This window comes from Schistocerca cancellata, chromosome 2, assembly GCF_023864275.1.
Source record: "Schistocerca cancellata isolate TAMUIC-IGC-003103 chromosome 2, iqSchCanc2.1, whole genome shotgun sequence".
Taxonomy (NCBI): Eukaryota; Metazoa; Arthropoda; class Insecta; order Orthoptera; family Acrididae; genus Schistocerca; species Schistocerca cancellata.
The window spans coordinates 762,703,009-762,730,428 of NC_064627.1; the positions used below are offsets into that span (position 1 = coordinate 762,703,009).

Below are 27,420 nucleotides of genomic sequence, written 5' to 3' on the forward strand. Positions count from 1 at the left end.
TTACGTTTTTCACAATGGACAACCAACAAAAAAGTGATTTTGTGCAGTGATTGGGTCAACGTTCCAGTTAATTATTAAGAAACTGGTAGCCAAGGGTATCGTAGATAATGGAAGATGTATCAGTTTAGATTTTCGAAGTGTTCAGTGCCGGCAGTTTGAAAAAAGAGCTTCCAAGAAAATATTTTTTTTAATTTTTTTCTCTTTAATATTTGAGTGAAAATGATTTCAATAAATTATCTCAAAGTTCGACGAGAAAATATGTAAAGAAATCATCAGTTAAGGAAACGATTTTCAATTTTCATTTCAATTGAACGAAGTACTGTATTTGATGAAAGTGAGCATTTCATGAGTAAATTACACTTAGTTATACTCGGCTATAGGGGATCCGTTATTAGTAAAGAAATAAAGGCTTTATATCTGAGATGTTAAGAAGTCACAAATTAAAAGGCACAGCCTTCGAGAAGTTCTATATTTGAAATTAATTCTTCTAGTTACTCCGCAGCAATTACAGAATACAGTATTATTTTGAGTAGGATTCTCATGGGAATTCCAGGTTAGGAAATGGGTAAATTTGTCCTAAATTATGCACTGTAATGTAGATGAATGTTTTATCTTGATATTCCTCCAAGCAATCTCAGTCATGTGCTGTTTCAGTCACGTCTGTAGTGGTACGTGCATAGTAATGGACCCTTTGCCTCCAGTACTTGTCAGTGACGCGTAGCCAAACAATAGTGCCTAATAGCATATATTACAAAGCATGTGGTGTGAGAAACAGGAGGGAAGACTAACTGAATCGATGTGACACGGTAGGGAGTTTTACGAGAGATACGACGGCATTTCACGAAGGACATCTCGCGTGTGACGCAAACCGATTGGCTATACGGACGTGCTATAACATTTCAGGAGACCTGCAGAAGGTTGGACCTTCTGTGATGAGACAAATGTGATCGCGCAGTTTAGTAATATGACGCACAGTAAATACGAGTGGCAGATTTCAAGCGAAAGGGTGGTTACCTTGCGGATATACATTCACGGTGTGACGCCGGCAAGTGACAGCCTGTCTGGACTCGTCTCGATGAACACGGTGGAGAGTGGGACCTGGCAGGCGGTGACAAATAGGGAGTCGGCGCCCGGAGGCGGCTGGTGGTGATCGCCGTGGCGACCACGGTGTCGGATGCGCGCGGCCGCGGCCGGCTGCCCGGCTGGTACTCGCAGCACGGCGCGGGCTACGGGGGCGGCGGCGGCGGCCAGGATGACGACGACGACGACGGCTTCCTGGCGGCGGCGGCGGTGGCAGGCCGGCCGCGCGCCGCGGTCGTCGTCGTCAGCATGGACGGGGACGCGCCCGCCTCCGCCGTGCTCAAGAAGAGCCACAGCGTGCCCGACGCGGAGGCAGCAGCCAGGGGCGGAGGCGGCGCCGGAAGCAAGGACGACGGCGGCGGCGGCGGCGGCTGCTGCTCGTGTTGCTGCTGTTGCTGCTGCTGCAAACCACGAGCAGGTAAGCGCGCACCACACTGTCCTGCTTCCTGTGCTGTGTTAGTAATCTGAAAAACCTATGTCAAAAAAATTTGTTAATTAAGCACTCAGTCTGCAGGCCACAAGTGGCCCATCGGGACCATCCGACAGCCGTGTCGTCCTCAGTTGAGGATGCGGATAAGAGGGGCGTGTGGTCAGCACACCGCTCTCCCGGTTGTTAATGATGGTTTTCTTTGACCGGAGTCCCTGCTGGTCGGTCGAGTAGCTCCTCAGTTGGCATCACGAGGCTGAGTGCACCCCGAAAAATGGCAACAGTGCATGGCGGCTGGATGGTCAGCCATCCAAGTGCCGGTCACGTTCGGTAGCGCTTAACTCCGGTGATCCCATGGGAACCGGTGTATCCACTGCGGCAAGGCCGTTGCCACAATTTGTTAATACCCAATAGTAAATAGCAAAAAGCGAGACACTAGTCCTCCTCCACGTGGCAGGGATGAGCAACATCGATGGCGGCCGGAAGTTAACTATCTTGCGGCCACTCACGATGGCCAAAAGACCAGCAAACCTTGATAGGTATATCTTAAAAGTATTTTCTGTGATAAAAAAAAGGACCAGCCATCTAACCATTGGCGGCTGGTCGCCCAGCTGGTTTAATGGGAAAAAAAGTCCTGCTCGCAGCCATCAACAAGGCGTAGCATGTAAATCTTGTCTTTTCTGTTGACCTTCCTCTTCCCGAAAAATTACATAGCCAGCTGGGAATAAGTGATTCCATATTTTTAAATTTCCTGAAGGCTTTCGACACCGTTCCTCAGAAGCGTCTTGTTCTTGTGAAACGCAACTGGCTCTTTATAGTCATGAAGTAATAAGTGCTATCGACAGGGAATGTGAAATTGATTCCAAATTTTTAGATTTCCAGAAGGCTTTCGACACCGTTCCTCACAAGCGTCTTCTACTCAAACAGCGTGCCTACGGAGTATCGCCACAGTTGTGCACTGGATTCGTGATTTCCTGTCGGAAAGGTCGCAGTTCGTAGTAATAGACGGAAAGTCATCGAGTAAAACAGAAGTAATATCCGGCGACACCCAAGGAAGTGTTATAGGCCCTCTTTTGTTCCTGATCTATATTCACGACATAGGAGACAATCTGAGTAGCCCTCTTAGATAGTTTTCGGGTGATGCTGTCATTTACCGTCTTGTACAGTCATCAGATGATCAAAAAGACTTGCAAAATGATTTGGATAAGATATCTGTATGGTGCGAAAAATGGCAATTGACCCTGAATAAAGAAAAGTGCGAAGTTATTCACATGAGTACTAAAAGAAATCGACTAAATTTCGATTACACGATAATTCACACAAATCTGAGGGCTGTAAATTCGACTAAATACTTAGTGATTACAATTACAAATAACCTAAATTGGAACGATCACATAGATAATATTGTGGGTAGAGCAAACCAAAGACTGCGATTCATTGGCAGAACACTTAGAAGGTCCAACAGGTCTACCAAGAGACTGCTTACACCACGCTTGTCCGCCCTATTCTGGAGTACTGCTGTCCGGTGTGGGATTCGCATCAGGTGGGACTGACGGATGACATCGAAAAAGTACAAAAAAGGGCAGGTCGTTTTGTATTATCGCGAAATAGGGGAGATAGTGTCACAGACATGATACGTGATTTGTAGTGGCAATCATTAAAACAAAGGCGTTTTTCGTTGCGACGGGATCTTCTGATGAAATTTCAATCACCATTTTTCTCCTCCGATTGCGAAAACTTTCTGTTGGCACCCACATACATAGAGAGAAAGTATCATCACGATAAAATAAGAGAAACCAGGGCTCGCACGGAAAAATTTAAGTGCTCGTTTTTAACCGCGTGCCGTTCGAGAGTGGAACGGTAGAGAGACACCATGAGGGTGGTTCATTGAACCCTCTGCCCGGCACTTTATTGTGAATAGCAGAGTACTCACGTAAATGTACGAGGGCAGTTCAATAAGTAATGCAACACATTTTTTTTCTGAAACAGGGGTTGCTTTATTCAGCATTGAAATACACCAGGCTATTCCCCAATCTTTTAGCTACACAACACTATTTTTCAACGTAATCTCCATTCAATGCTACGGCCTTACGCCACCTTGAAATGAGGGCCTGTATGCCTGCACGGTACCATTCCACTGGTCGATGTCGGAGCCAACGTCGTACTGCATCAATAACTTCTTCATCATTCGCGTAGTGCCTCCCACGGATTGCGTCCTTCATTGGGCCAAACATATGGAAATCCGACGGTGCGAGATCGGGGCTGTAGGGTGCATGAGGAAGAACAGTCCACTGAAGTTTTGTGAGCTCCTCTCGGGTGCGAAGACTTGTGTGAGGTCTTGCGTTGTCATGAAGTAGGAGAAGTTCGTTCTGATTTTTGTGCCTACGAACACGCTGAAGTCGTTTCTTCAATTTCTGAAGAGTAGCACAATACACTTCAGAGTTGATCGTTTGACCATGGGGAAGGACATCGAACAGAATAACCCCTTCAGCGTCCCAGAAGACTGTAACCATGACTTTACCGGCTGAGGGTATGGCTTTAAACTTTTTCTTGGTAGGGGAGTGGGTGTGGCGCCACTCCATTGATTGCCGTTTTGTTTCAGGTTCGAAGTGATGAACCCATGTTTCATCGCCTGTAACAATCTTTGACAAGAAATTGTCACCCTCAGCCACATGACGAGCACGCAATTCCGCACAGATGGTTCTCCTTTGCTCTTTATGGTGTTCGGTTAGACAACGAGGGACCCAGCGGGAACAAGCCTTTGAATATCCCAACTGGTGAACAATTGTGACAGCACTACCAACAGAGATGTCAAGTTGAGCACTGAGTTGTTTGATGATGATCCGTCGATCATCTCGAACGAGTGTGTTCGCACGCTCCGCCATTGCAGGAGTCACAGCTGTGCACGGCCGGCCCGCACGCGGGAGATCAGACAGTCTTGCTTGACCTTGCGGCGATGATGACACACGCTTTGCCCAACGACTCACCGTGCTTTTGTCCACTGCCAGATCACCGTAGACGTTCTGCAAGAGCCTATGAATATCTGAGATGCCCTGGTTTTCCGCCAAAAGAAACTCGATCACTGCCCGTTGTTTGCAACGCACATCCGTTACAGACGCCATTTTAACAGCTCCGTACAGCGCAGCTACCTGTCGGAAGTCAATGAAATTATACGAGACGAAGCGGGAATGTTTGAAAATATTCCACAAGAAATTTCCGGTTTTTTCAACCAAAATTGGCCGAGAAAAAAAATGTGTTGCATTACTTATTGAACTGCCCTCGTAGATGTAGAATACACTCCTGGAAATGGAAAAAAGAACACATTGACACCGGTGTGTCAGACCCACCATACTTGCTCCGGACACTGCGAGAGGGCTGTACAAGCTATGATCACACGCACGGCACAGCGGACACACCAGGAACCGCGGTGTTGGCCGTCGAATGGCGCTACCTGCGCAGCATTTGTGCACCGCCGCTGTCAGTGTCAGCCAGTTTGCCGTGGCATACGGAGCTCCATCGCAGTCTTTAACACTGGTAGCATGCCGCGACAGCGTGGACGTGAACCGTGTGTGCAGTTGACGGACTTTGAGCGAGGGCGTATAGTGGGCATGCGGGAGGCCGGGTGGACGTACCGCCGAATTGCTCAACACGTGGGGCGTGAGGTCTCCACAGTACATCGATGTTGTCGCCAGTGGTCGGCGGAAGGTGCACGTGCCCGTCGACCTGGGACCGGACCGCAGCGACGCACGGATGCACGCCAAGACCGTAGGATCCTACGCAGTGCCGTAGGGGACCGCACCGCCACTTCCCAGCAAATTAGGGACACTGTTGCTCCTGGCGTATCGGCGAGGACCATTCGCAACCGTCTCCATGAAGCTGGGCTACGGTCCCGCACACCGTTAGGCCGTCTTCCGCTCACGCCCCAACATCGTGCAGCCCGCCTCCAGTGGTGTCGCGACAGGCGTGAATGGAGGGACGAATGGAGACGTGTCGTCTTCAGCGATGAGAGTCGCTTCTGCCTTGGTGCCAATGATGGTCGTATGCGTGTTTGGCGCCGTGCAGGTGAGCGCCACAATCAGGACTGCATACGACCGAGGCACACAGGGCCAACACCCGGCATCATGGTGTGGGGAGCGATCTCCTACACTGGCCGTACACCACTGGTGATCGTCGAGGGGACACTGAATAGTGCACGGTACATTCAAACCGTCATCGAACCCATCGTTCTACCATTCCTAGACCGGCAAGGGAACTTGCTGTTCCAACAGGACAATGCACGTCCGCATGTATCCCGTGCCACCCAACGTGCTCTAGAAGGTGTAAGTCAACTACCCTGGCCAGCAAGATCTCCGGATCTGTCCCCCATTGAGCATGTTTGGGACTGGATGAAGCGTCGTCTCACGCGGTCTGCACGTCCAGCACGAACGCTGGTCCAACTGAGGCGCCAGGTGGAAATGGCATGGCAAGCCGTTCCACAGGACTACATCCAGCATCTCTACGATCGTCTCCATGGGAGAATAGCAGCCTGCATTGCTGCGAAAGGTGGATATACACTGTACTAGTGCCGACATTGTGCATGCTCTGTTGCCTGTGTCTATGTGCCTGTGGTTCTGTCAGTGTGATCATGTGATGTATCTGACCCCAGGAATGTGTCAATAAAGTTTCCCCTTCCTGGGACAATGAATTCACGGTGTTCTTATTTCAATTTCCAGGAGTGTATATTCTATTCTTGAGCTGCGACAACAATCAAGAAATCATTACAGTGGGGCATTTACCGGTTAGAACAACCTACGGTTATCAAAAGTCTGTCAGTTAGTAGGCCCGCACGCACGGGGGGGGGGGGGGGGGGGGGGGGGGACGGGGGATGTGGCTCAAGGAGCCGGTGCCACTCCCCGCCTCCGACATGTCTGGGCTTATGCTAGATACTAGTACCAAAATGTTTTCTTCGCGTTGTTCATTCTTGATAATGATTGAAAGTCAAGTGAAAGCAGTTTCAGGAGCAAAGAAGTTGGTGAATAAGAGCAGAGGAAGATTCACGAAACTATATGTGGCTTCAGCGCTTGTAAAGCAAAGTAGATGGTGAACAGTTACATAACATTACTAAATCTTTGTTTGCGTAAAGATTTCTGTGTAGCTCAAAACAGGTGTTCCAAGAATGGGGTTGAGTTAATTAGGTTGCTTTGCCTCCAGTATCAGTGCCATACTTAGCACTACAAGGAAAAATTTAGGTGCAATATGGCTACCTCTGGGCTACTTCGGAACCGAAGAGAATACACTCAAGGTCTTTGTTCGAAAACTTGTGTCAAGTAAATAAATGCCTTTCACTTAGAAAACATTCGAACACAACACTGTTTCAAATATTTAGTGCCCTTCCTGAATCAACCTGTAGTTGTGAGTAAAGTTTTAACTGCGTGAATCGATTGAAAAATTACTTGCACTCGACAGGCTGAGTAGATTGGCACAGCTGTCCATTACCCAACATGTTAATGTGAACCCAAACGTTAGAATTAACATTTTTGCTTAATTCCTTCGACGATTTGACCTTACTTTGGAATCTTCTGATAGCTTCTTCGAATTTTTCAGAGCATTTGATTTTCTACTGAACGCTGTGTGAGACTGGCGTTGCAGTGACACTGTTGTAAATTAAAGAAATATTTATCCAGTAGTTTTGCGAAAATTTGAGCTGTCAACACTTTTGTGGATCATTTAAGGTGAATGAAAACAGCGGTTCAGTTCTTGTCCGTCTGTCTGATTTATTAAAAGATTGTTCGAATTTGTATTTACATTGTAATACGTAAAAAAAGGCACCACTAGGTAAAACTAGTTTACCGATTTGCGTGCGCTCCACCCCCCCCCCCCCCCACCTCCCTCTTCCCCATGGGAAGTGATCCAGTGTACGGGTCTAGCGGTACGAAAGATTCCTGTTGCGTTGACAACATAAGTGATTTTTATTATAAACGAATAAAGCATAACGTAACCAATCACTAAATATCTACGTTTTTTATTTTTTACGTTCATTTCGTAGCTTCGCTGCCATCGTTGGTTTCTCAGGAGCAATGCATCGGTACTAAATACCTGATATGCCATCTGTTCGTGGAGTGAAGTTCCGAAACGCAGTTTAATAATAAAAAGCTAAAAAATTAACAAAAATCTTAAAGTTTAGTGACTAATTCCGTTGTGATTTTCATATACATTTTAAATAGGTAGACACAGAAGCAGCCTCCCAAACATGTGTAGCTTTTAACGCATCACATTAACAACATCCTTACAGCAGACGTTCGTCATTATCCTGGAGGAAATGTCATTGAAGGGCATGTTCACTTCACTGAAATATAACTTGTTATTGACCTGATTGTCTTGAAGCTGGCCTCGTCGCCTTCTTTTCATAGCATGTCTTAGGTCTCCAGGTTTGTCTGTACAAAGAAATATAATATTTGAACTGCATGTTATCGAGTTGAAGATTTGTTAAACATCAAATAAAACAGTTTCTTCTTGAGGCTTCTGCGTCCATAAAATCGTAGACAACTGGTTCGCAAGATATGTTTCACACAAGTTTCCACGTGATTCATCTTTCCGCAACTAAACATTACTATCTTATACAACCATCTGTCCAACCCTCCATCATGCAACCACTCTTCCCGCGAAGTGCCAACAAGACCAAACACAAAGATAACATTTGAGACAAACAGGTTTAAATGATTTAAATAGTTGGCAAAAATATTGCTCCGATTAATTGAGAAAAAATTTGGCATAACTTGGTACAATAGATTTTGAGATTTTCATATTATAACTTCAAAATAATAAACAATAACTAAAAAAAATCCTCATAAAACATAAACAGTTATACACAAAATAATACATTTTAGTTAATATAGTTTTGTTCCAACGTTTCCACTTATCAAGTGGTATCAGTGTCTTCAGAATGGGTATCAGGCTTGATTACATCACAACGTACAGTGCGTTTGACTACTATAGGCACAAATGAAAGGTGTTAGTAGAGGACAGTGAAACAAGCAAATAATCTTCATAAACATAGGTCCGGAAACAGTTGGTTTCCTCGATACGAAGTATTATGACTGAGTACATGAACACATTAAAACAGACTATTTGGACGATGTTCTTATGGTGAAAGGGTGTGTAAACATGAAGTAACTTAAATTGAAAACTTACGCTCTCGCCGATGAAGAACAACAATTTAGTTTGTATTTCGTCAATATCGGATTGTAATATGGAAATTGCGACTGTTTATGATAAACAAGACAAATCAAAGCAATTATCTGCGTCAGTCAGTTTCATTTTATTCCACAACGTGTTTAGTGGGGCGATATCCCTATCTTAATATGAATCAAAGGTTTAAATCAGTATTTCTTTTCCTGGATGTGGTTACTGTGAGTCACTTGTTATCATACATTATTAAGAACTACGAAATTATCTACACAAAGTCCCAGCAAAAGCACAGTGCACGTCGTTATACGTAAAAATTTGTATCGCTGAATGCCACACGTAAACACAAAACAGAAACACATCAAGAAACGTACTGGTATAGAAGAGAAAACCTTGTATGCTTGTAAGACCTCTGATTTGTTTTTGTTTTGTGTTTATGCGATATTCGCTAATATAAATGATATACAGCGCGCTGTTTGCTGGGTCATACAGCATTATGATTAAAATTGACATAATAATAAGTAATAATAAAAACTGAAGTCAAGCGTAAAGCATACAGCTGACTATATCCTAGGAAAAGAAATGCTGATGTAACCCATTGATCCTCCTGACGACGAGTGTGTAGGTCTTAGAAGCGCTTCGTGAAAGAAACTAAAAAAACTGACACAGTTAGTTGTTTTAATTTTTCTTTTAAAATACTGGTTTCTAAGAGGAAAACAGGAATAATTACCAATGTTACCAGCAATAGTAAGTAAGTCGCTGTTGGAACATTGATTGTTTTTCCCGTTTTAATTGTGGTCCGACAAAATTTACTTCAACTGAATTTTGCAACATACTAATTGAATTGTAGTAGTTCAAAAGTGAAAAGCCTTTGCATGCTACAAATTAAGTTTACTTCATTTTGCACCCAGACGCGTTTCGCCTTATTTACAAGCTGTCTTCAGTGGATGTCATGAAATATTACACTATTTTTTTCTTTTGCACATGTGGGTTTTATTTGCACCTTTGATTGTGGCACCATACACAATCACTAACCCGGCTCCAGGTAGGTAGGATGCCCTTCCCTATTCCTCCACTGGGGTAATTCCTGTCTGGCGCGTCCACGTCGCGGGGGTGGGCATCCTACACTTCAGTAGGCCGGAGTGATAGGGACCCAATCCCGTGGGGTATAACACGGAACCCATGCCCAGGGTTACGGGTGAAGACCTTAATGGCAGCGACGGCGGAGAAGGGAGACTTCGGGACGGCGTTGCTGGCACATGAGGCAACCCTCCTTTCTGGGGATTAAATAAGGAAGGGAACCACTGCCTTGTAGTGGAGGAGAAACTCCAAAGGCTAAGGGAGACAACCCCAACAGAAAATCGTTTCTTGCGTTAGGCCTAGCAAGCCAGTAGGAAAGTTTTCATATATGGATTTCAAAACACAGACGAGCCTCGGAACGAACCACTCAGGATTTGACCCCACTGCTTCTTCAAGCACTGGTGCGAATGACAGGAGACCTGATAATATTCATCAGTACAAGAAGATGAAACCAACTGGACTAAAAAATAACCTAAATATTGGCACCCTTAATATATTAACCCTCAATGGAAAAATGGAAGAAATGACAGATGTACTAACAGAGAGAAAGTTAGATAATTGGGATTAAGCGAAACAAAGTGGAAGGGAAAAGGTAATAAGAATTTGAGAGGAGGGAGAATACTGTACTGGAGTGGGAATAACAGGTTTGGAAGAAATGGTGTGGCAGTGATGGTGAATAAGAATGTACAAAGCTGTATTGAAAGTGTGAGATATGTATCAGCCAGGATCATAATCTTAAACTTGAGATTCCAAAAACAAACACTAAAAGTAATCTAGATTTATGCACTTCAAGTGGTATGTAGCGAAGAAGAGAAGATTGACTTTGAAAATGAGTTACAAAACCTTATAGAGAGTGCCAATATAGTGATGGGAGATTTTAATGCACAGGTAGGCAAAGACAGAAAGGTATTCAGCAAGTGTTGGGATGTTTTGGATATGGAGGCAGAAATGAAGAAGGGGAAAGGCTCCTGGATTTGTGCCAGAGGAATGGAATGAAAAAAAAACAGCTGTTTTATGAAGAGAGAAAGTCATGTCACCACCAGATACAGTTAGGATAGAAGAACCAAGAGTGTAATTGATTGTATTCTAGTAGATAGGGAATGAGGAGAGAAAGTAACAAATGTGAGTGCTGATGGAGATCATAGATTCTTGGTGGGACAATGGAAAATGAATCAGTATGTGAAAAAATCAGTATGTGAAAAATAAAAAACAGAAGAAAGTGGTGAGGATATGGGATTGGAAACTGAAGGAGAGAGAACGTGCTGAGAAGCACAGAGAATTAATCACACAAAAATTTCTAAAACAAGTTTTCTGCGATGTAGAAAAAGAATGGAGTTTATTCAAAGACACTTTAGTAGAAGCAGCACAAAAAGTATGTGGTAGAACATCTAGAAAGGAAAAAGTAAGACAGACAAGTTGGTGGGATGATACCACAATCCAAGCAGTTAGAAGGAAAAATGGAGTTTGGAGAAAGTGGTGGAAAACTAAAAATGACGAAGACATATAGCGGAAAAGAAGAGGTGCAAAGAAATAGTGGAAACAGCAAAGAAAAAGGCATGGGAAGAGTTTACAAAAAAACTTGAAGAAGATGTGAAGAGCAATAAGAAAAGTTCTATAAAATGATGAAAAATAAAAGGAAGGCTTCTGAAGTACCAGTAAATATGGAAACAGAGGACGGTACCGTGATTGAAGATCCAGGAATTATGAAAGATCTCTGGAAAGAACATTTTAAGAAACTGTTAAACGCTAAGAAGCAGGTACACGAGGAAACAACAAATAAAGGAGAAATTGAGAGAAGTTGGGAAGCAGAATTAGGACATATTACACTGGAAGAAATGGAAATAGCTTTGAAGAAGATGAATGGGGGAAATCCCCAGGACCTGTTGAAGTATCAGTGGACATAATAAGAGCAGCAGGTCCAGTGGGAATGCAGTGGCTGTATAGAGTGCTATCAAGTGTGTGGAGAAATAGTACAATACCTGACGATTGGAGAAGAGGAGACATTGTTCCCATCTTCAAGAAAGGCTATAAAAGACTTTGTAAAAACTGCAGAGGAATAACCCTTATGAGTCATACAGCCAAGATTTTTGAAAGAATTGTACTAAATCGAGTAAGTGAAAAGATAGAAAAGGAGCTGAGTGAAGAACAGCATGGGTTTAGGAAAGGAAGAAGCACGATCGACCTGTTATTTTCTAGTCGTCAACTGATGGAAAAAAGTTGGGAGTATAACAAAAGTGTGATAATGGTTTTTATAGGCATAGAAAAGGCATATGACTCAGTTACCAGGAAAAGACTCTGGGAAGAAATGAACGGGATAGATATAGAAATTGGATAAATTAATGTAATAAAGACAATGTACAGAGGATACAATTGTAGAATTAGAACACCACTGGGGAACACTGAATACTTCGAAATAAGACAAGGACTTAAGCAAGGAGGTATTCTATCTCCTGCTCTTTTTAATGTGCAGGAATGAATAGGGCAGTTAAAGATATAGTAAAAGAAAACGACAAAAAGATGATTTTAGCAGATGATATGGTAATATGGGGTAATAAAGAGGTAGATGTACAGTTACAACTTGATGGGTGGAAGGAAATAATGAAAAGGTATGCATCAAAAATAAAGATAAGAGTGAAATAATGGTATTTGGAAGAGAGAAAGGGATCAACGGAAATATTACCTTGAATGGAGAACCCCTCAAAGTGGTAGAACGTTTCACTTATTTAGGGAGCGAAATGTCTAGGGATGGAAGAATAACTAACGAAATTAATAAGAGGTTACAGAAGGGAGGCAATTTCTATCAAACAATAAAACACCTGATTTGGAATAAGGAAGTTTCAGAAAAAGCAAAATTCCTTATGTATAAGAAATATTTCTTACCTATTGTTACCTATGGTGGAGAAACATGGACAAAGACAGTAAGGGACTGGAGCAGACTGCAAGCATGGGAAATGAAATTTCTCAGAGCAGTTAAGGAAAAAACAAGAATGGACAGAGTAAAGAATGTAGAGATTAGAAAGGACCTTAAACAAGAAAGTATGAGAGAAGAAATTGAAAAAAAAAAAGAGATTAAGATGGTATGAGCATGTTAAGAGGATGCATGGGCAGAGACTCCCCAAAATTATGGAAGCACTAAATATGGATGGGAAAAGACCTAGAGGGCGCCCAAGAAGACGGTGGAAAATGGGAGTGAGAATATCTGTGGAAAGGAGAGGTGTGACCTGGCAGCAAGTGGAGGAAGAAAGGTGGTGGGATGACCGAGCCAAATGGAGAGGACTCGTCAGCACCCAGACCTGGCAGCTGCTGGAGCGGGATCCGGATATGGGTAGATACGTTTTATTTGCACATCTAAGTTGTAGACATAATACAGTTTATTGAGGCTTTTATGATGAAATAGGAAAGTACTTACAGAGCAACGTCTAAATCAATATTTGAAAGCCAGAAAGTTTTCTTTTATGTGGCACTTGGCGGTTCTCACTAATCGGACGTTTAAAATACAAATTACGATTTCATGTATAACTGTTATTAACATAATTTGAGGCACAACAGCAATGGTTTTCATCAAAAATAAAGATATTCTTTTAAAATAAATCAAGTTTATACAAAAATTGGGAATTTTAATGCAATATGTGGACAAAACCTTAAAACGGTTCTTCAGTGGGAAATAAGAAATTTGCTTTGTGATAATTAAGCTAACAACAAGAAGTTATACAACGTTAAAAACGAATCAACGAAATTAGGTGCGGAAGAAGAAGAAAGTAGCAGTCGATTAACATAGGTACTAAAGTAGACAGCAAAGTGTATGGCAAGTATGACGAAGTCAAATCTGAAGAACAAAAGTTCAGATTGAATAAGGAAGCTACGAAAGAGAACACGAGAGTAAACAGTAATAGGAACATAATAGTATGTCAATAAATAAAATATACAACCAACCGGTTTGCACAAGTTTATGTATAATCCATGACCAGGTTTCAGTACCGCTAAGCGTATCCGCAAGAATTTTGTGAACTCTTCAGACATTTAAAGGTTCATCTGAAGTTTTTGAATTATGGGTTAAATTTTTTTGTAGATTGTTATTCGTGGAAAAAACAACCTTACACCCGTATTTCTTGACGCTGAATCCTATGTGATACATTACTTAAGTGAAGTATCGAAACACATTTTCCTCTATATCCAATCCAATTCAGACAGTTAACTAGAGTAGTAATTTTTATTAGTTTTCGCTTCGAAAATTTTTTTCACTAATGAGGGTTCATAACTTTTATTAAAGGCAAACCGGTAGGGCATTTAACATAAGATATAAGGAACACATGCTTCTATTTTCGCGGAGCATTTATTAACATCTGGATACAATCCAAAACGAGTAGACGAAATGACGATTCTACATAGAGAGAAGATGTCTTGGAAGAACTTGAGATCTTTAGACATACCGCCAGTTACGACTGCCTCATCTTAAATGAACAACTACAGTTAACAAACAAAAGCTTCTTTAACGACTTTAAGCCATTTCTCGCAATTATATGATGTTTTGGTTCACGTTTCCGTTCACTTACATACCGAAAACGTTGTTTCTCTCTTTCCTTTACGAACTCTGTACCTCGTTATTAATAGCACGGAAGACGGTGCTATTCTGTTTTGCAGAATCCTGTACGCTACATTACCTAAGTAAGAATTTGATTTTATTTTCCTTTATCATTATTCCCATTCATAATCGGTTTATTCATTTTATGCTACATTCTGTGGGAGCCATTTTTATAAAAAATATGTTGTATTCATTCTGTATCTTTTATACATCTTTCTTTTATATTATACGTAGTTTTCTCTATTTATAACATCTAAACATATATCATACTGATGTATTATTGTAATAGTCGCGTATTCTCTACGGCTGAGCATTTATCACACTACTTGCGTCCAGTAAGTGGCGTGCTCTACATCACGTTTACCTGGCGTCAAAACTGGTTGCTACACTTGTCATCCTCTACAGATCCCTCAACTACCACGGACGTTATTCCTTGATATCTTAATGCGGCCTATAATCCTGTCGCTCCCTCTTGTCAAAGTTTTCCACGCTTTCCCGTACTAGCCAATTCTGCAGAGGACCTCATTTTTTCTTATCAGTCCATCTTATTTTCATAATCCTTCTACAACACCACGTCCCAAACACTTTTCGATTCTCTCCTTTTATAGTTTCCACACTGTCCACGATTCACGTTCGTATAGCGCTTCAAATGTACATTGTCAGAAATTTCTCTCTCAAACAAAGTCCGACCTTAGATACTAGTAGACTTCTTTTGGCAAAGAATGCTCTCTTTGTGCTATTCTGCTTTTTATATCCTTCTTGCTTTGTCCGTCATGTGCTATTTTGTTTCTAAGGTGAGAGAATTCCTTCACTTCTAGTATTCGTAATTAGAATTATATAGTAATACCTTCAGCTGCTGATGGACGTTGGTAAATATCAACGGGAAAAGGTGAAAATGTGTGCCCTGACCGAAACTCGAACCCGGGATCTCCTGCTTACATGGCAGACGCTCTATCCATCTGAGCCACCGAGGGCACAGAAGACATGTCCGAAAGAACAGACACCATATCCATATAAGCATCTAGTATTCGTGGTCACAACAACTGTAATGCCAGCCATGTTTATCGCTAGTCTCATTCCTGCTACACTTCATTACTGTCGTTTTTCTTCACTTTTCGTTAAATGCATAGCGTGTGTCATTATAATATTCGATATGAAATGAGGCCCCAATGCCTGTGTCGTTAAGAACAGGGCATTGTTCTTCTTAACAACACAAGCACTGCAATATCGTATTTATCCGACAGTATCAGACAGCGAGTTAAATAAAAATGTGCTCACCCGTACGGGAATTACATAATGTCTCGCCTGTATGGGAATTACATAATGTCTGTATAAGTACGGGTTGTGAAGCTGGAACGACGGCATGTGGCAGTCTGTGTCTGACCGTGAGTAGAGCAGCGATAGACAAAGAGGTTAAAGCGACCGTTCTCGTCAGTGGCAATTTCGTATTCGAGTTCCGGTCCAGCACAAATTTTTATTGTCATATTTTATAACGTTCCTTCCATTCATCTGGTTCTGTAGCATTTCTTAACTTTCACTGAGGATAACGAAGTCATGAGCGAAACTCATCAGTGATACGTTTTCACTCTGAAATTTAATCCGACAGGTGAACCTTTCCTTTAACTTCGTCTCTGCTTCTTCGATGCATAGATTGAACAATGGAGGAGAAAGACTGCATCCCTGTCTTACAGCCTTAGTGATTCGATTACTTCGTTCTTCCATTCTTTGCGTTTTTCGTTTCTTTTTAATGTTATGTAGTACCATTCTTGCTTTTAGCATACACCCATTTTCCTGAAATTTCCGGACATCGTGGACTACTTTACATTGACGAATGGTTTTTCTGTGAACGTATCTTGATGTTTTAGTCTTTTTTCGATTACCAAGCGCAACGTGATAACTTCCTCTCTTATGCTTTCACCTTTCCAAAAGCCGAACTGATCATCATCTAACAAATCCACGTTTTCTTTCCCACTCTTCTGTGTATTAATTTTAATAGCAAATTAGATGAATGAGCCCATAATCTGGCTGTACAATAGTTCTCGCACTTACATGCATTCGGCAAGTCTAATGGTAGGTCTCCAGACGCACAGAATCTACAAAATAACTTGAATAGTCATTTGGTTGCCGCTTCCTCCAATAATTTCAGAAACTGCGAAGCAATGTTAGGTATGCCTTCCACTATATTTCATCGGCAGTCTTTGAAAACTCTGTTATACCCTCCCTAATATTGCGTCCCCTATCTCTTCCGTATCGACTCCCCTTTCTTAGTTTATCTCGTCGTCTGACACATACTGCCTCTCATAGACGCCTTCCAAATACTCTTTCCACATATCCGGTCTGTTCTCTACGTTTAGCAGTGCAAATGCTCCTTTGCTTTTTTCTTGACGCCTTTGCTGTTAATTTCACCGAACGCTAATTTGACTTATGCTGAAACTGTCCTTCAGGCGACTATGTCTTTGTCGATTTCTTCACGTTTTGCCTGCAGAATTTTCCCTTTAGCTTTCCTGCATTTACTGCTTATTTCATTCGTAATTCAATTATACTACTGTGAACTTCTCTTTTGCTGAGCATTTTTGTACTTCCTTCTTTGTCGATCATCTGAAGTATATCTTCTGTTATCCAAGGATTCTTCCTTGTGCCTATCCTTATCTGTCCAACTTCTGCGATTTGAGAGATGTCCCACTCCCATTCAACTGAAGTGCCTTTTGCAGTCATTCTAGCAATATCATCATTCCACTATAGTTCAGTGTCATTCTTCTTTACCATCTCATTCTTCTGGGCGATTCTCTTAAAATTTACTCTACTTTTCATCAGTATGACTGAGTATTTACTTCCCCTGTGTACGGCTTATAATCAATGTCTGATTACAGAATCTCTGTCTGACCGTGGTGTGATCCAGCTGGAGCCTTCCCGTGTCTCTAGGCCTTTTCCAACAATACCTTCTTGATAATTTATAACGTCAACGCTATATACGTATTGTAGCAGTGACCACATTCAAGATATCATGTTTATTACATAATACATTTAAATACTTACAACGTAGTGTACGAATTTGTTTTATGTGATGTAATGGTTGTGCATCTGTTAATAAGAATAGATTTTTTTTGCCAAGAAGACAGAGGCTAGATGGTGAACCAGTTTTATAGGGTACCATACTTTTCATATAATAATTATATGATGTACTGTAATAAGTATATGCAGAGAATTTGGGTCTGGTGGGAGGTATTCTAAGGTTGTCTGTGCGGTTGTGGTCATTACTGTGTTTGGATGGTGTAGCAGTCAGCACATCTGCCTTGTAAGCAGGAGACCTGAGTTTGAATCCCAGCCTACCACAAATTTTCAACTTACTCCATTGATATAAACCAATGCTCACTGGCAGTTAATGTCTTTAATTCCTTTTTGTGTTGATTCATAGTGGCTGCATCATCAAAATGATGTCTGCACTTCCATATATGTCCTAAACAACAGACACCACATATGTACTATAATACCTAATTTTTGTTGTGATACTTTCATCAGAATTGTATGTGCTATTGACAATGGATTACTCCAGTGTTGAATGCAAGGAGTTCAATGCTATTCTTTCCATACATTACAACTTTGTGCCTACCATACAAATAGACTGAGTATGCTCCTCTGATTCAGTTGTGTTCTGTAGTAGGTAATCTCAAGCCATAGTTCAGGTAGTTTGTGACTGGATAAGAACTATTGTTGTCACTGATATTTATCGCCATTGTTCCAATATGTATGCTTGTGTTAACAGGCCCACTTACCGTTACAGCACTGAATAGATGTATGGGCTAATGGTATACACAATTTTGAAATTTTAAAATTAGTATTAATGATACAACGTTATAGTAGTGTCACATATGTCTCTTCCGTATGCTTTTATTAGGTACAGGGTGAGCACAAAGTCTTGCCCTGATTATAACAATTTATTACAGAATAACTGTTTGACAGAATAATTTACATTTGATGCCGTTACATAGGTTAGTGTTACTAGTGTTTTTTATGACCACTTACGTTAGTAAACCTCAACGTGTGCTTCCTCGGTAGCTCGGAGAATGTCGAGGCAGTATTTCAGTTCCCGTCAGGTGTTTCGTAACATGTGTTCTGTCACAATACCCACAGCAGCTTGTATCAGCCTTGAGTTCGTCGACGTCAGCAACTGGTGTGACGAAGGCTCTGTCCTTGGTATAGCCCCAGAAAAAATAAAGTCAAGGGGCGTAATGTCTGGAGAGGGGAGTAATGTCCGAACCGGTGGATTGGAAGGAACGGTCCAACACCCTGGTCATCCCGCTCTCCACACATTACGCCTCTTGACTTTCTCTTCTGAGGCGATATCAAGGACAGAGTCTTCGTCACACCAGTTGCTGACGTCGACGAACTGAAGCCTAGGAGACAAGCTGCCGTGGGTACTATCACAGAACACATGTTACGAAACACCTGGCGGAAACTGGAATACCGCTTCGACATTCTCTGAGCTACCAAGGGAGCACGCATTGAGGTTTACAAACGTAAGTGGTCTTAAAAAACTAGCAACACTAACCTATGTAACGGCATCAAATGTAACTTATTATGTCAAGCGGTTATTCTGTTATAAGTTTTTATAATCAGGGCAAGGCTTTGTGCTCACCATGTAGGACTCCTCAATGAAGACATACTGTTTGAACTAGATGCAGGACAGTAAATTCACCAACTTTGTGGTGCTTGTACAATAAAATGTGTAGACTTGCGTAGCTGACAAAGTGTGCAGCGTGGTGTGGTGTTGTCGCAGGCGCCGAGGCGAGCAGCGACGGCAGCGCGGGCTGGTGGCGGCCCACCATGCTGCTGCTCCTGCTGGTGCTGCTGCTCGTCGTCTTCGTCCTCATTTCGGGCATCCTGCTCTACTACAACTGTACGTACTCGCCCACCTACTGCAACTGTGTGCACTCGCAGCTCTGCTAAACTGTACCTACGGCTCTGCACAACACCAGCTCTTTACAAGCAACTGCACAAGTCCAGTTTCTCTACCACAACTTTAAAATACCCAGTTTCCCAACTTTACAATATCCAGTTTCACTACTATCACTTTACATCATCACAGCTCTATTACTAATGAAAACAGAGGTGACAAAAGCCGTGGGACACTTCCTAATATCGTTCCGAACCTCCTTTTGCCCGGTGGAGTGCAGCAATTCGACGTGACATGGACTCAACAAGTCGTTGGAAGTCACCTGCAGAAGTACTGAGCCATGCTGCCTCTATATAATTCCGAAACTGTTGCCGGTAAAAGATTTTCTGCACCAACTGACCTCTCCCAACTATGCCGTATAAATGTTCGACGGGGCTCACAATGTGCGATCTGTATGGCCAAACCTTTCTCTCGAATTGTCCAGATGTTCTCCAAACCAATCACACCAGTTACACGTCACTGTTATCCACAAAAATTCCATCGTTGTTTGAGAACATGAAGTCCATGAATGGCTGCAAATGGTCTCTCCAAGTAGCCGAACATAACAATTCTCAGTCAATGACCCATGTAAAGATAGCCAACTCCATTATGGAGCTATCACCAGCTTGCACAGTGCCTTGTTGACGACCTGGGTGCATGGCTTCGTAGGGTCAGTATCACACTCGAACCTTATCGGCAGGTATCACCAACTGAAATTGGGTCTCATCTGACCAGGGCACGATGTTCCAGTTGTCTAGGGTCCAACCGACACGGTCATGAGCCGAACAAAGGTGCTGCAGGCGATATCGTGCTGTTAGTAGAGGCACTCCGTCGGTCATCTGGTGCTATATAGCCCATTAACATCAAATTTAGCACTCTCTTAACGGACACTTTCGTCGTACATCTCACATTGATTCCTGAGATTATTTCACGCAATTTTGCTTGTCTGTCTACAAACACGCCGCTGCTCTCGGCCGTTAAATCACGGCCGTCGTCCACTGCGTTGTCCGTGATGAGTGGTAATATCTGAAATTTGATATTCCCTGCACGCTCTTCATACTATACATCTCGCAATATTGATTCACTCAAAATTTCAGAAGTGGAATGTCCCATGCGTCTAGCTCCAACTACCATCCCGCTTTGAATGTCTTTAAATTCACTTCGTGCGGCCATTATCGTATCGGAAACCTTTTCACATGAATCACCTGAGTACAAATGACAGCTCCGCCAATGCACTACTCTTTTATACCTTGTGTACGTGATACTACCGCCTTCTGTATATCCGCATATTGCTATCCCATGACTTTTTTTTTCACCTCAGTCCACACACAGCTCAACTAAAATATTGTGTGCCCGTAGTTTTACTACAATAGTACATACCCGTTTTTCCATTATAGCGGTATATACTCATAGCTCTATCAAAACTACACAGGATGATTTTGTTAAATGGGGACAAACTACAGCAAACTACCACTGAGACGATAAGGAGCAGAAATGGCCATGCGCACATTTGGCCGGAAATGCGTTCCTAGGGAGGTAGACAGTCTAGTTTCCAATTACTGAAAGCACATTTGAGAATACACCAGAAAATAGGAATGTTCTATCTATACCAATGTTTTAACTGCACTCTCAAGAGGGCTTTGAAGTGGAGCACTGTAATGCAGTAGCGACATTGTCCTTTGAACCACCAAGGAGAGAAGGATGGTCAGAGTGAACCTGCAGGAAATGCAAATATGGTTCACCTTTGTGACGTCGTAGAAGGATAACTGGTCCCACGAGACGGTCGGCAGTTACCCTAGCAATACCAACGAATTTTTCATGACGCGTACCTCCATGGCAGGTGATTGGGCAGAGGGTTTATTTTATGCCCACCACAAAAAATTTAAAAAAATTCTTTATTTGCTGCTGATTTTTATTAACAATATACCTTTTAAACAGCTACTGATGAACAAGTGCTGTCCAGAAGCTGACAATATCCTCTATCACAATCTTAACAATACCAATGCATTTTCCATAATGTGTTCAGCATGGGGAGAGGTCCTTTATGACCACCACAAAAAAATTAAGAAAAATACAAATTTCGTTAACTGTCGTTGGCCTTTATTCACAAAATACTTTTAAATATGTATAGATGTGCAAGAACGGTCCTGATCCTGAAAATATTAATGTGACATTTGTTGCAAAAAGTCATATTCACTAGTAAGACCAATTTTTGGGTTTAGTTTTACCAAAAAATTGAAACAATTACAAAACATATTACATCATCGATAACAACATATACTTCTCCAAAATTTTAAAATATAAAGCACATTGCTAGATTACAATATTTTCAAAAGGAGGGCATAAAGTAACCTCTCCCCTCCCCCTCTTGGTATTCCGAGCGTTGAGGCTAAATCGATGCTCATTGTCCACGGTCACTCCATCATTGGTATCCTCCATAGCCCACAGGTTCTGAAATTCTGTAAAGGTAGCCTCGTCTCTGTATTCAATGAATGACAGAAATATGAGCACCAGGGTGGTCTGCGTGACAAACCAGCGACAAAAACGTTACTTCAGAGGCAAAAAGCGTGCACACATTAGAAGTGACACTGGTAGTGACAGCCATCGACGAAAATGTTGCACAAAACTGCCTGGCTCACCCCCTGTTAGCGTGTCGCCTGCCTATTGTTGATAACGAGGTCACTGCCGAAGATCTTCGATCTCCGCTGTCAACTGGAAGTACCACCCTCGGAAAGTATTTCCGACAATACGTCCATATGACATTTCTTGCTGCTTGTGATTCCAGGGATCATTTGCAGAAGTTTGTTGCCATTTAGCAAAACCACCAAGTGAACAGTCACTACTACAACTAAACGTACCCACTGTTCTATTTAGTGACAATTAAAAGTTGTACCAGGTCGATATTAATGGTAATTAGCAAGTTTAACATATAATAAGAGACACAGCGATAACTAGTTTGGAATGGGTGTAATTTGTTCCCAGTTTGTGGGGTGTTCGCATGTAGGTGATACAAAATTTCAAGGAAGATGAAGAAGAGGAAATGTATAAATCTGAAATAAGGAACTCTGGATCACAAATGCTCGAATAGAAAATTATGAAGAGGGAACGTGTGGTAAATCCTTTTCAGTACCATATGAGAACCTAAAAATCGTCGTTTGCACGATATAATATATTTATTATGAACGTACTTTTGAACACTGTAAAGCAGAGGACGAAAGTAAACTCCGCTTTTGCCGATGGTCTGATACGAGCGCTGACATGGTAAGCCATGATGTAAAGATTGCAGTCTATATAACAGCAGCGGAAGTCCGTTTCGGTATAATTCTTCTGGGTGTTTGATCGTGTCATACGTGATAAAGTTATGAGAACCCTCTGTTGCTGGCAGACTTCATCAGTATGAGAACTTCTGGCTTGTGGTTGCTGCTTTTATTTTGTTATTTAGCAATGTCTGGGCATTTTGAGATACTATTTTTTGAACTGTTCTTCTCAGTAGATCCGCAAGTAGCTGCCACTGTGACCTAGCCAAACTGAAGACTTCGCAGTTCTGTAATCATAACCATCGACAAAAACTTTCAGAAGCATCTACTCTTTGCACCAGTACCTGTGAAAGTAGACTTTCAGCTACGCGTAACGGCGCGAGCTTAACACAGGAGGGCTGGTTGACACAGGCAGCCACTTGCCGTAATATGCTGCGGCGGCATTGCGCAACGGCACCCGTTTACACGCTGCATCCTGCCTGTTGGGCGGTGACGAGCCGGTTGCCGAAATCAGTGACGCTTCGGCACACGGCCCGCATGACGTTTGCGTCAGCCACACCACCAAAAATCAATTTTGGCTATTATAAACACAGGCCGTCCCACCAGGCTGGTCGTTGAATCGACAGGTTTTCGAGTTGGCGTCCTCTATAGTGAAGTTTTCCACCACGCATCCGCCTTCGCTCCTGACAGTCCCGCATGCTAGAGGGTGTACCAGCAGCACTGATCGGCGCTCCTAGCAACCGAGCCAATGTTTGTCCGCCAGAGCCGGACGTTGCCAGCCAGACATAGGTCCAGGGCTCGTACTCACATTCCTCGCACTGGGCCATCCACCAAACAGACAACCGAGCAAGCCAAAGATACCTCGCACCGCCACTGATCCACAGCCGGCAGCCCGAGTTTGCTGATATTGCGAAACCCTGTACCGCTATGAAGAGCTAGACATAGTCACAGCCGGCTGCATCACCACTAGGCTCCATGCACCAACGTCCGGGAACACCACACCTTACGCCCCCCTGACGTGGGCACAAGCCTCCAACAAACACCGAAATACACTGACGGAAAAAAATCATCGCAGTACCAAGAAGGAACTGTGACACATAAACGAAAGTTTTCTAATCTGGGGGATGATGTCTATTCCAATTTCGCGAAAGTCGCTCTAGTATACCACTATTAGAATGTAAATCAGGTTTGCTTTAACTCACGTTATAACGGTCGTGAGCGAGAAGCTAGATGTTTCTTCTTCGATACCGCAGAAAGACTTGGTAGGAATGTAGCCACTATACAAGATTGCTAGGAGCGGTAGTCACGAGAATGTTCAACACAGATAGCCCTTTATTCTCATGAAGTAATGGGTGCTGTCGACAAAGGATCTCAGATCGATTCCATATTCCTAGATTTCCAGAAGTCTTTTGATACTGTTCCTCACAAGCGACTATTAATCAAATGCATATGGAGTATTGTCTCAGTTGTGTGACTGGATTCGTGGTTTCCTCTCAGAGAGGTCACAGTTCGTAGTGATAGACGGTAAATCATCGAGTAAAACAGAAGTGATATCTGGTGTTCCGCAAGGTAGTGTCATAGGCCCTCTGCTGTTCCTGATTTACATATTCGATCTACATGATAATCTGAGCAGCCTCCCTAGATTGTTTGCAGATGACGCTGTAATTTACCGTCTAGTAAAATCGTCAGACGATCAAATCCAATTACAAAATTATCTCGAGAGAATTTCTCTATGGTGCGATAAGTGGAAATTGGCACTAAACAAAGAAAAGTGCGAGGTCATCTACATGGGTACTAAAAGAAATCCGATACATTTTGGGTATACGATAAATCGCACAAATCTAGGGGCTGTCAAATCGATTAAATACTTAGGAATTACAATTACGAGCAACTTAGATTGGAAGGACCACATAGTCGCATAAGATTGGCCTTATTAGCGCCACTATCAGGATGCAAGTCAGGTTTGCTGTAGCTACACGTTGTGAGCGTTGGTTACCGTTGAGATAGGACGCAGTGAGTTGATGTTAGTCAAGAAAGTCTCTAAGGTGACAAAAAGTCGTTATCAGTACCTCACTGAGTTTGAACACTGCGCTTTGTTGGCAAAACACTTAGAAGATACGACAAACCCATTAAAGACACAGCCTACATTGCACTTGTCCGTCCTCTGCTTGAATATTGCTGCGGGGTGTGGCATCCTTACCAGGTAGGATTGACGGATGACATCGAAAAAAGTGCAAAGAAGGGCAGCTCGTTTCGTGTTATCGCGCAATAGGGGTGAGAGTGTCACTGACATGATACGCGAGTTGGGGTGTCAGTCACTGAAAAAGGACGGTTTTCTTTGCGGCGAGATCTATTTACGAAATTTCAATCGCCAAATTTCTATTCCGAATGCTAAAATATTTTGTTGACACCCACCTACGTAGGAAGAAATCATCATCATAACAAAATAGGAGAAATCAGAGCTCGAGCGAAAGGATTTAGGTGTTCTTTTTCCCACGCGCCATTCGAGTGTGAAATGGTAGAAAGTAGTATGAAAATGATTCTATGAACCCTCTACGAGGCACTTAAGTGTGAATTACGGAGTAACCATGTAGATGTAGATGTAGAAGTAGAATGTACAGTAGAAAGAAGACCGGGCTCTAGACGGCCACGTGGCACTACCGAGAGGCAAGACCTTCTTCGGCGTATGTCTCTGGCGCATCGAACTGCGTCTGCAGCAGCAATTTGAGCAGTAGTTGGCATCACCGTGACACAAAGAACTGTTACAAATAGGATACGTCACAGACAGCTCCGAGCCAGACGCCCTGTAGCGTGCATTCCACTGACCCGAAATCACCTCCATTTTACATTTCAGTAGTGTCAAGCGAGGTGTCATTGGATGGCAGGGTAGACGTCTGTTGTGTCTCCTGATGAAAGTTGGTTCTGCTTCGGTACCAGTGATGGCCATGCGTTGACTGGAATAAGGTAAGTTGTGGACCAAACTCTCTGCGTGGTAGACACACTGCGTGCGATTTAGTACGAGAACTGGAGCACTCTCATAGTTATACCACGCACCCTGACTGCAAATTTGTAGTCTGGCGATTCTACCTGTTTTGCTGCTACCGGAGGCGGTTTTGCAACATGATAACGCTCCTCCACAAACCGCTGCTGTAACCCAACATGCTCTGCAAGTCTCGACATGTTGCCTCGGCCTGCTCGATCATCAGACCTGTCTCCAGTCGAGCACATACGGGACATCACTGGACGACAACTGCAGCATCACCCGTAGAGAGCATTAACTGTCTCTGTATTGACCTATCAAGTGTAACAGGCATGGAACTACATCCTACAAACTGGCATCCGGCACCTGTACAATACAATGCTTTCATGTTTCATGCTTGAATTTAACATTCTGCTGGTTACACTGGTTGTTAATGTACCAGCATTTCGCATTTGCAATGGCTTATCTCCCACTTACATTAACCTGTGATCTTGCAACGTTAATCATTTAAATTTGTAACCTATACAAACGTATTCCCGAAATTTAATTACTCAAAATTAATTATTTTTTGGTTTTGAATCTTTTTTCCGGTCCGCGGCTCGTGGTCGTGCGGTAGCGTTCTCGCTTCCCACGCCCGGGTTCCCGGGTTCGATTCCCGGCGGGGTCAGGGATTTTCTCTGCCTCGTGATGACTGGGTGTTGTGTGATGTCCTTAGGTTAGCTAGGTTTAAGTAGTTCTAAGTACTAGGGGACTGATGACCACATATGTTAAGTCCCATAGTGCTCAGAGCTCCTTTCTTTTTTCCGTCAGCCGGCTAGGGGGCAGAGCGGTTCTAGGCGCTACAGTCTGGAACCGCGTGACCGCTGCGGTCGCAAGTTCGAATCCTGCCTCGGGCATGGATGTGTGTGATGTCCTTAGGTTAGTTAGTTTTAAGTAGTTCTAAGTTCTAGGGGACTGATGACCACAGAAGTTAAGTCCCATAGTGCTCAGAGCCATTTGAACCATTTTTTTCCGTCACTGTAAATAAAGGCTACTACTGACATTGATCCGCTTTGACTCAGTCTGACTGCTGACCTCCACCTGAGAAAACCCAAACCATTTCAATATGACAGAAATGAAAGAAAAGCTGCGATGTGCACTATCTGACAGTGAACCATATTTAAAACGGTATTTTTAAAAGTAAGCAGAACCAACCATCTCACTGATTGCAAGTCATATTTTTTTTCATTTTTCATCATTTCATCATTTCATTTTTGTTTTTTTGTCATGACACTTTATAAACACTAAGGGAACAAAGATGGCATCTAGAATCTAATAAGCGCAAAGAACATATATAAAAACAAAGCGTTATTTTGGGGCAAATCTCAGTGCGCTCTGGAGAGCTTTGGTTGTGTAAACGAATCGAAATGTAAGTGAAAATATCTCAGTTGGTCACAGACCTTTTTCTGTCACGTTTCGGTACCTTTGTACTTTGCAGTGTTTTAAGTAATCAGGATGACATATTAGAAACATGAAATGTAATAATCATGTTGCCAACAGTGGCAAGATTTTTTATATAAACAACAATTTACTTATTATTACTATTAGTTTATGTAAGAGGAGTGGGTGTGCGTGTATTTATGAGCCATGTGTTGAAAAAGTGTTTTGTTTTGTTCTTCTAGACAATTCCACAGATCACTGGGAGGTCGTTACACAGTATATGTATGTAATGTTAATCCACATAAATCCACCTGATAATGGAAGGTTAAACCGCTGAGACACATTGCGGAAATAAATAAATAGTGACTGGCAACAGTAAACTTGTTGCTTCACAGTCATGATAAAGCCTAACCAAATTTTTTTCGCATTTAAAGTAAAAAAATTTTGATAACGGTAGACGCTGAAGTAACGAATTAAAATTTGTGGCAAGGTTGGGAC

The 27,420-nt window shown here is 42.6% G+C and overlaps 1 protein-coding gene across 1 annotated transcript in view; it reads left to right on the forward strand.

The window, feature by feature from the left end:
- Positions 1-1,329: 1,329 nt before the first annotated feature.
- LOC126158346 (agrin-like) overlaps positions 1,330-27,420 on the forward strand; it is a 566,092-nt gene continuing 540,001 nt past the window's right edge. Inside the window, exons 1-2 of the mRNA XM_049916436.1 lie at positions 1,330-1,498; positions 19,111-19,230. Of these exons, the coding sequence (XP_049772393.1) occupies positions 1,330-1,498; positions 19,111-19,230 (289 nt within the window). The remainder of the gene's footprint in view (positions 1,499-19,110; positions 19,231-27,420) is intronic.